We start from the raw sequence: 10,570 nt of genomic DNA, 5'->3' as shown, positions 1-10,570 counted from the left end.
TCTTGTGTATTCACGATCTTGGGATGAGCACGAGGTCCATTTGAGTATTGTTTTACAGATTTTGTGGCAGCACGGATTGTATGCCAAATATAAGAAATGTGAGTTTTGGCTACAAGAGGTGAAATTTTTGGGGCATGTTGTTTCAGAAGGTGGAGTGTCCCTAGATCCATCAAACATAGAAGCAGTTTTGACTTGGGAGCAACCCAAGAATGTTTTTGAGATCCGAAGTTTCCTTAGCTTAGCGGGTTACTATCGGAGATTTGTGAAGGATTTCTTCCGTTTGGCAGCTCCTATGAACCGTTTGACCCAGAAAAGGATCAAGTTTACGTGGAATGAAACCTGTGAGTTATCTTTTTAGGAGTTGAAGACAAGGTTGACTACAACTCCAGTGTTGGTGATACCTGAGCGTGGCTTGGGTTATGTGATTTATGTGACGCTTCACGTGATAGTTTGGGATGTGTGTTGATGCAGGATGGTAGAGTAGTGGCTTATAGGTCTCGACAGTTGAAGACTCACGAGCTTAACTACCCTACTCATGATTTGGAGTTAGCGGCAGTTGTATTTTCTTTGAAGTGTTGGAGATATTACTTGTATGGTGAGAGATTCGAGGTGTACTCGGATCATAAAAGTCTCAAGTACCTTTTATCCTAAAAGGATTTGAACAATAGACAAAGAAGATGGGTTGAGTTCTTGGAGGACTACAATTTTGACTTACAGTATCATCCAGGCAAGACAAATATGGTAGCAGATGCCTTAAGCCGGAAATCTCGTGGGACTCTGGCCTGTTTGGCTGTTCGAAAGTGGAAGATGCTTAAGGATTTGGCAGAGATGGGATTGTATTGTTTTGATGACGATATTGACAGCAAGCCGGCATTCTTGTTTAGTCTTATGACTCAGTCTACTCTTGTTGTACGAGTGATTGAGTCACAGATACAGGACCCGGATTTAGATGCCATTTACGCTTTGATCTCTAGTGGTGAGGTAGTGAAAGATTGGGCCTTGCATGCAGATGGGGATCTACGGTTCAAGGGTTTGTTGGTGGTTCCCACAGTTTGTCGTGAGGACATCTTACGGGAGTTTCACACTTTCCGCTTTGCAGTTCATCCAGGTGGTACCAAGATGTATCACAATTTGAGACGTCATTATTGGTGGAACAGGATGAAAAAAGATGTTTCTCAGTTTGTGGCTAAGTGCCTTACCTGTCAGCAGGTGAAGGTCGAGCATCAGAGACCAGCTGGTTTGTTACAACCATTGCCTGTAGTGCAATAGAAATGGGAACATATTACTATTGATTTTGTGACAGGTCTTCCAAGGTCAAGGAGGGGCAATGAAGCTGTACGGGTCATCATTGACAGATTGACCAAGACGACTCACTTTTTGCCTATTAAGGCAACAGATGATGCAGAGAAGCTTGGTTTACTTTATGTGAAGGAGATTGTAAGGTTGCATAGAGTTCCAGTAACCATTGTTTCAGATAGGGATGCCAAGTTCACTTCGAAGTTCTGGGAAAGACTTCAAGCAGCGTTTGGCTCAGTGTTGCACCTTAGTACGACATTCCATCCGCAGACAGACGGCCAGTCGGAGCGTACCATCCAGATTTTGGAGGATATGCTTCGGGTATGTGTACTTGATTTGGGAGGCAGTTGGGAGGATCACCTTCCACTCATTGAGTTTGCTTACAACAACAGTTATCAGGCGAGTATGCAGATGGCTCCATTTGAGGCATTGTATGTTAGACCTTGTAGGTTTCCTATTTGTTGGACTGAGGTGGGCGAGACAACCGCCTTAGGACCCGACATTGTACTTGAGACTACTGAGAAGATTAAGCTGATTAGACAAAGGCTACTTACAGCACAGAGTCGACAGAAGAGTTATGCAGATAGGCGGAGACGACCTCTATTTTTTGAGGTAGGAGACCATGTTTTTCTACGAGTTTCTCCACGGAAGGGTTTGATGAGATTCGGGAAAAGTGGCAAGTTATCGCCATGATTCATTGGACCTTTTGAGATCTTGGTCCGTGTAGGAGATGTTGCCTATAGACTTGCTTTGCCACCACAGATGGACAGAGTCCAGAGTGTCTTTCATGTATCGATGTTACAGAAGTACAAGCCAGATCCATCTCACATTTGGAGTTGGTTGATGTGGACATTGATGAGGATGTTTCCTACGAGGAAGGACCAGTTCAAATCCTTGACACACAACAGAAGGTGTTGAGGAACAAGATGATACCAATGGTGAAAGTTCTTTGGAGACACCACGAAGTCGAAGAGGCTACTTGGGAGCTTGAACAGGAGGTTTGCTCCAAGTATCCAATGTTGGTTTCTTCCCCAGGTATGGCTTGATTTCGAGGACGAAATCTTTTAAAGTTGGGGAGAATGTAATGCCTGTGTCTTATGTATATGTGCATATGTGTATATAATTGTGTGTGTATGGTGTGAATTTAAAGGCAAAAGAAAAAGAGAAAAGAAAATAAAAATGGGTGGGACCCACTAATGTTTTAAAGTGGCCATAAGACCACGTTTTTTTTTTTTTTTTTTTTTTTCTTGTTCTCTGTTATCTCTTCTCTCTCGCAGCCTCTCTGCTTCTCAGTTTTCCTTTTTTCTTTTCTTTTTCCCACAAGCTTCCACTCTTGATTAATTCCTCAATTCTTGGTATTTTGAAGAGCCGTTTGCGACTATTCGAAGCCCACGACGAGATCAACACGTTGATAGGAGCAATTCCTTGATTGGTGCACTATAGGAGATTCGAAATTCTAGGGTTTGAGGTGAAAAAATTAGGGGTTTTGCATATAATTGAGGTAAGGGTCTTTAACTCACATTTTCTTGTTCCTTTGTGGGTTAATTCATAGCAATTGTTATTAATTTGTCTAATTGATGGTAATTGCCCTAACATGATTTTTTTTATGTGTAAAGTTAATTTCTAGTAATTATTATTAATTTGTCTAATTGATGGTAATTACCCTAGCATGATTGTTTTTTTGTAAAGTTCATGATTTTATATTTACATGTTGATTTGTATGAAAATAATGTTTAAATGTTGTTTTATTATGTCTATAAAGTTATAAATTGTGCTAGAAATGATGTATGAATTCTTGTATGATTTTCTTTGAAATTTGAGCAAAGGATGACTAGTTGTGTTATATGAAAATTTCCTTTTTTCCATAGTAATGTAGGTATGAGACATACATGCATGTCATGGGGCATAAGAAAGGGTAAAGTGATTTGAAGTGGATAAGAATGGGTTTTTGGGAAAAATATTTTGAGAAAAAGATTTTGTGAAAAACCCGGCCGCCTAGGAGTTGCCTAGGGACTGTGGCGTTAGTGAGGTCTAGAGGGGACTAGGAAAATCATCCTAGTGTGGTTGAGTTACCTGGGCCCCGAATGATGCCATGGAGTTGCCATGGGTCAGGGACAGTGACCGATCCTCCTCTCGTGCCGCCATGGAGCTGCCATAGGACAGGTTCACTAACGGTTTGAAAATGATAATGGAAATGGTTTTGGAAAATGGGGAGTGGCATTGCATCTCATGGCATATCATTGCATGGCATATCATTGCATGGCATATTCATTTGTGGTATCGGATTAATGATTGGCATGGTGGTTATATTTTTTCTCGATATGGTATGATCCCAATTTCTTTATTCCTATTCATGGTGTGAATTCACGGGACCACAAGAGGTGCGTTTTAGGCACCACCTACTGAATAATTTTGCTCACCCTAATATTTAACATTTTTCAGGAAACGGGAAAGAAGTGGCAGATAACGTACCACCACAGGCTTAATTTGGATTAGAAGATTATTTTGCTTTTTTTGTATCTAAGTCCCATATTTTTGTAAAACCTTATTTTGTCATATTTAGTATAGAGATTTGTGGACTCTTGCCATTATAGTTATATTTATGAACTTTAATTATAATAATTTGGATTAAATGGTATGTGGATGTTCCACCATAAGATGAACTATGTTGAGGCATAATGAGCTGATGAATGGGATGCTGGGATATATTATTTGTATTGTGTGTTGTGTGATGTTTCTGATTTTTCAGCATTTTCATTTTTCCAATAATTCGTGGAGACAAGGGTATTTCTGTCTTTTCGCATGTTGTGTTCGGGATTGTGGTTGGGTCCATTTGCATTGTACATTTTAAATTATGTGGATTAAGTAGTATTTGCATGTGGTTCACTTGTGTGTGTATGTAGTGTAAAATTGGAACAAAAAGAAAATGGAAAATAAAATTGGAAATTGGCGGGACCTACCATTAACCACAAAGTGGTCTAGAGACCACATTTCTTCATTCACATTCTCTCTCTCTCCCGTAGCTTCTCTCCCTCTCTCATTTTCCTTTTCTTTTTCTTTCCACTTGAAAGGCAATCTTTGAGTTTTGATTATTCTCTCAATTCTTGGCGGATTAAAGTGCCGTTTGAGGCAAAACGGAGAGCACGACGAGCTCTATGCACTCATACCAACAATTTCAGTTTTGAGCCTTCCTTTGGAGTTCGAATTTGAGGACCCATTTCAAGGTTGTCCATTTTCGAGGTAGGGGCCCTTAATCCACTTCCTTCTTGTTCCATTGTGAGTTATATCTCCTTTGTGTGATAAACATGCTTAATTTGAGAGTTAATTGTTTCAATATTGTGTAATTGATGTCTAGAAAAATTCATGATTTTGATTATGATTTGTTATATGTGAAAAGCATGTTGTGGTGATATTTTTGTTGTGTTTAATGTGTTGATGACTCAATTGATGATGTTGAATATGGTATATGCTTAGTTGTGAAGTAATTATGAAATGTAAAACTTCTACATGCCATAATATTGTAAGCTTGAGACACATATGCATGTACATGCCATTGGGTTGCATGAAATGGGAGAAATCATTTTTTGAAATGAAAACGGGAATTTTGGGAGAAGAGTTTTTGTGAAATGGTTTTGATAAACCCGGTCGCTGCGGGGTTACCAACGGGCCGGAGGTTAATATAGCCTAGAGGGGACTAGGGAGTCGCCTTAGCGTGGTTGAGCTAGCTGGGCCCCATAATGACGCCGCGGGGTTACCAAGGGTCAGGGACACTAGCCAATCCTCCTCTCGTATCACGGCAGGGTTACCAAAGGGCGGGCTGTATTAACAGTTGGAAAGTATGGTTTTGAGAAATGAAAATGGGGAGTGACATATCATGCATTGCATTTCATTACATTGCATTGTTTACACTTGAATTGACATTGAAGTTGTTTTAACCCTAAATTGCATGATCCCCATTTTCCATTGGCTTATGCTTTGATTGGATTCACAAGGACACAATATGTGTGTCTTAAGTGTCACCTACTGAGCATATAGCTCACCCTATTATATATTATTTTTTTCAGGTCTTGGAAAAGAACCGGCGGATGCCAATCCACCTCAAAATTGAAAGTTGTTAGAAGATGATTTTTGCTATTTTGTTTTCGGCCATTCCATGTATAAACATAGTTTTTGGAGAATGTAAATAATTTTGCAAATGTTGGCCATTGGATAATGTAATTAAGTTTTATTCAAACATAAATCTTCTAGTGTATTTTAGTGACGTGTGGTAAATTACGTTAATAACGTGGTTGTTGTACTCCAATTTATTGTTGAAATGTATTAATTTTGCACGTAAGTGTTGTGATGTGGGTGGTTGAACGACCAAAAGTTGGTATATTGGGGTTAAACAGGATAATGGAAAGTGGGAGTGAAGAATTTCAAGAACCGGTCGACGTATAACCCAAACCGGTTGATCGGTATCTTCACAGTATGTTTGAGTTGTTGACGTCCTAAACCAGTCGACGTATGGCATCCCATACGTCGACCGGTACCCCAAACCAGTCGACCGGTATCCCAAACCAGTCGACCGGTATGTTGGCAGTGGGTTTTCCCATTGTTCATATCCCAAACCAGTCGACGTATAAGGAGTATATGTCGACCGGTTCTGCCTTTTCATGTAATTACCAATTTAATTCTTAAATTACACTTGGCACCCAATTGATGTTGCAAGTAATTACATTATGACCCAATTAAATGCCATAATAATAATAATTATTATTATTATTATTTTTTGCCCCGAACCTTATTTTATTTACTTCGTAATTCAAGTAAAGGACTGTTTTACCCTTGAGTCTCAATGTATGGATTCATGGCAAATTACCAATTTGCCCTTTTTGGACCTTGTTATTTAATTTTGACGTGAAATGACCATTTTACCCTTAGATAATTTTGGGTCGGGTAAGGACCCGTTTAATGATCCGGATCCATGAGGATTTGGGTCGTTACATGTTGGGACAGGTTGGATAGGTCTTGAAAGACTATTGCATCTTTTTTTATTTGAGCAGGTTGTGGTAGGCCCCTTTTTAGGGGAGGTCATGTCGATTTTTTTTTTTTTTTATTTAAAAAATGGGATCAACTTAGGGTCGTTACAAAAGCTGGGTGATACAAATTGTTTATCGAAAATGAAAAAGGGTCGTGTATCGGCTGATACATCGCATATACTAATATAATACCACCACATAATAAAACTTCCAACAATTAAATTATACACATTGAAATAATGCATGACATGCAAGGCTCCCGTGACACCACCCCTGTACAAGACAATTTCTGTGGCGGGTCCCACCCGGGATTTTCAGGCTCGTAGAACAGAAAAATGCCAAAATGGCAACCGGTGCATTTTCAAGAGTCCTAAACTCAATGGAATGCCCCAACCAACTCTTGGACACACCCGGTACACCTACGGTGTCCAGCACGCAAAACGAAAAAAGACCAAAATGCCCCTACAAATACAGAAAATTTCAAAAAATGAAAAATGGCGAAAATCAGAAACATCACAGACATGGGTTTTGAACTTTTGATTCTTGCACACAGATAGATAAACTGAAATATATGGTTTTGAACTTCTGATTATCGAGAACGAGAATAGAGATGGAGGCGATTAGGGAGGCTGAAATGATTTGCCCTAAAAATATTTTGTAGTTTGTTTTTTTTTTTTTTTATGTGGGAGAGAATGCAATGAATGGTAAAGATGGGAAGATGATTACGAAATCAACGATACTCAAGAGTCAGAGTTAAAGTAAGATTGGGGAAGCTAGAAGTGGGTTGGGTTTCGTTCAATGGAGGCTAAGAATTGCTAAAATATAACATTTTGGATGAAATGCACCATTAGAACAGAATTGCTAAAGTATAGTATTTTGACACTGTATCTCTTCTCAAAATATAGATTTGACATACAAAAATAACATTTTGCATTAGAGATAGTCTAATAATACATAAAGAAGCCAACAGTAAGTAAACACCTGAGCTTGCTTGCTTCTCTGATAAACATGTGCAGCTAAAGATACAACTTTTACACACATTATAAATTAAGCAAGCCTATAATAGTAAAACACAAACTAATGTGCCAACAATACATAAAGAAGCCAACAGTAGCAAACACTTGACAGAAAGTTGAAATGCTAGATATCCTTAGCAATTACCCATTGCGGACTACAGGAATCTTCTCATACATTTCCGATTCCCTGAACCTCCGAGGAAGGATACAACGACCCCCAAATCGCTGCTGCAAGGAGATGATCACTGCAAAGAACATACCCCCACAAGGGATGATCACATCCCAAGCAGTGGAATAGAAATCTGCAGTAGGATTCGCGTAAATGTATGACCCGTCAAATTGCTGGGGAACGAAGTGAGTCCTGTAAAGATCATATGCATGTGGCAGCAATCGAACAAAGGTAGTGCCAATGTAAAATGAACGGGAGAGAGCATTTTCTCTTGACATTTGGAAAATGTTGAGAAGGATTTGAGGGAACAGAAAACCATCAATGACCAAACCACCATAAGATCTCAAATCTCCCCAGAGGTTATGTTGTTGGTAAACAGCAACGTGAGAAGACACCGTTGTGTTGCCATTTTTGTTCTTCATCCAATTCACGAACAACACCATAAGTGCCCCTGAAATGTAGAATGCTAGAGTCGCAAATAGTGACTTCATTTCAGCAACCCACAGGCCCTTTTGGTTTCCATCACCTAATCGTGCAGACCATGCTAGCGGGAGAAGACGGAATTGCAGTAGGAAAGCCACCATTGTAATTATCCTCACGGTCACCTCATCCACTTCAAGCCATACACCGGTCCTAAGAAACATATTTTGCCGATTATGAATTTTGAAGAAGAGGGCTTCAAAGTTGAGCAGAAGAGGAATCATGTACCCCAAAGTAAGGATCACAAGCATGACAAGTGAAGTAAAGGGAAGCACATTAGGGCGCTTTTTGACATAAAAGATTTGCAACCCCACAAAGACACATGCGAGTGTGTTAGAGATTAAAGCCATTATGATCTCCAAATCCATCCTCCAGATGGATCGTCTAGCTTCACTAGTAGAGTAAGCTGTTGCAGAGAAGTTCAAATGTTCAAAGAAAAGAGGATCTGAATGTTTCCTTGTGCTTTCAATGCTTCCCTTAGTAACATCTCCCTTCTTTGAATTAAGTGGAGGGAACTGGAATTTCAAAAGAATTTCACAGTCCATATGATCATTTGTTGACTCCTGAATGTATGAACCCAGCTTTTTACAGCCGACCATACAGAGGTGTCCTGTTTGCTCATCATAGATCCCCTCACCAGAAATTTTCACTTCACCATCAGTACTCGGATCATGTATTTCACCAGCAAACGGATAAAACATTATGTTATAGCTGATATTTGATGGTCTAATATAGTTAGCTTCTGCCTCAAATGCAGAGCTTTCGTCAGCCATAGAGCTTGAACCGAAAATAACATTCCCATGCTCATAAAACTGATCACCCACAGAGATGGGGTCTGCAGAACCCCAAGAACTTCTTCCTTTTGAATCTTTTACCGACATGCGGAATCTCATATCATAAGAATCTGCAATTGGGTATCTCAGCCCTTTGTTTTCAAAAGGCTTCTTTACTGGGCATAACTTTTTTACTCTATCCATTTCAGTGTAATCATACCCCAAACCAGGAACACCCAACATGTGACGGGAAAAGCCTCCAAAACTGATCCTATGGAAGTAGACAGAATCATTCACAGTTCTGTTACTCCAAATTTGCCCAACAATACCCCTTTGTTTGATTGACCAGACTGCAGGGTATCTCAAGCTCAACCTAGTTGAACAATCCCCAACACGAGCATTTCCCAAAGAATCAGAGGAATTCAAGATCCGGCAAGCAACGATGCATAGCCGGTTCTTCTTTCCATCCCATGATCCTTCTGCAACCAACGTCGTGTTGGAATTGAAAGGTTGGTTATAAAGCCCATACCTTCTATTTGAAAAATCTATCAGATACCTTAACTTTTGTAAATGCTCAGAACACTGAATCTCAGAAAAGGACATGAAAGTAGGCAAATACCCAATATCCTTGCCAAAAGGAGTACAATTATGTGAAGAATTGCACTCGCTGGCATACTCCAACTTAAATGGAGGGAATTGCGGCAATTGCCTGGAGTGCGTTGAACAAATACTTTCCGGTTGCAATCCAAGAGAATGATTATGTGGAATATCAATTCCATCAGGGAACCCACTATCTAATTCCTTCGAAACCAATGTATAATTGTAGTAACTCATGGAAGGGAAAGCCAATATTGAAACTGGATCAAAATAATTCGAATCATGAGAAGAACTCAAGCTCTCCAATGTTCCATTAACCAAACTAGTAAAGATAGTTGCATTCTTGGCAAAATTAAGCTGAAGAACAGCGTCAAGTTTGAGAGAGTTACCTTCTCTTGAGTGCCAAGATGCCGACCCCAGCATGCAAAGCTTCCCAGAAGATTCAGACCAGAATCCATTCAATAGGATTCATTTCAGTGGACCTCTCCCAGAACGATAATCATGATAGTAAGATTGGGAGAAGGTCAAGTAGGCCTCAATGTTATAAACACCACTGGCTTTGGTTTTATAAACTTTTCGGGTGGTACGAAAGGAGAGATACTTGGCGTAATCAAAGTAGAATTGATCAGACGAGGTGTTAACAAGAATTTTGTCACCACCAGTGTAGCGACCGTTGGGTATACGGAGGAGATGTGGCAAGGTGGTGTAGTCGGGATCGGTTGGGGTGGACCCGGGAACAATTGAATCACAGTGATCAGAGTAAGAGGGTGGAGTTGTAGAAGATGAGACAGAGATTGTGGAGAGGACAGTGAAGAGAAAGAGAAGCCAGAAAGCATTAAAGCATGTAAGTTGATACCTCCTTTGTGAGGAGATGATTGTCAATGAAGAGTACTCCATTGCCATAACCATAGAGTCTACTTGATTACCACATGCTGTGTGATGCCTCTTAGCTACGCTTTACCATCAGTGACCTGATATATATATATATATATATATATATATATATATATATATGTAAGAATGTATATGCTTCACGGTCTCACAGCAGGAACTAGACTTGGACTGTGCCCAAGTCAAGTCATCTGTGCATTTTTTTACTTGTCCTCGAAATAAGAGATTCACGGTTTTTTCTTTGGAGAGTAATTAGGAGAGCCACGTTGCATTAAAACATTATCTAATACGGCAACGACCTAGTCAACATCAGGGAAGACTTTGAAA

General features: G+C 39.8%; 1 protein-coding gene across 1 annotated transcript; it reads right to left on the bottom strand.

The window, feature by feature from the left end:
* Positions 1 to 7,474: 7,474 nt before the first annotated feature.
* On the bottom strand, positions 7,475 to 9,775 carry LOC132309733 (uncharacterized). The gene has a single exon (XM_059808017.1). The coding sequence runs from the start codon at positions 9,773 to 9,775 to the stop codon at positions 7,475 to 7,477; it is 2,301 nt and encodes a 766-aa protein (XP_059664000.1).
* Positions 9,776 to 10,570: the final 795 nt, after the last annotated feature.

The sequence above is a fragment of the Cornus florida genome, unplaced genomic scaffold, assembly GCF_030987335.1.
Source record: "Cornus florida cultivar Cherokee Brave unplaced genomic scaffold, ASM3098733v1 CherokeeBrave_3.0.0_Hap2_Chr05, whole genome shotgun sequence".
NCBI classification, from domain to species: Eukaryota; Viridiplantae; Streptophyta; class Magnoliopsida; order Cornales; family Cornaceae; genus Cornus; species Cornus florida.
Note: the sequence above shows the minus strand (reverse complement) of the source record. Positions and strands in the feature narration are given on the sequence as shown.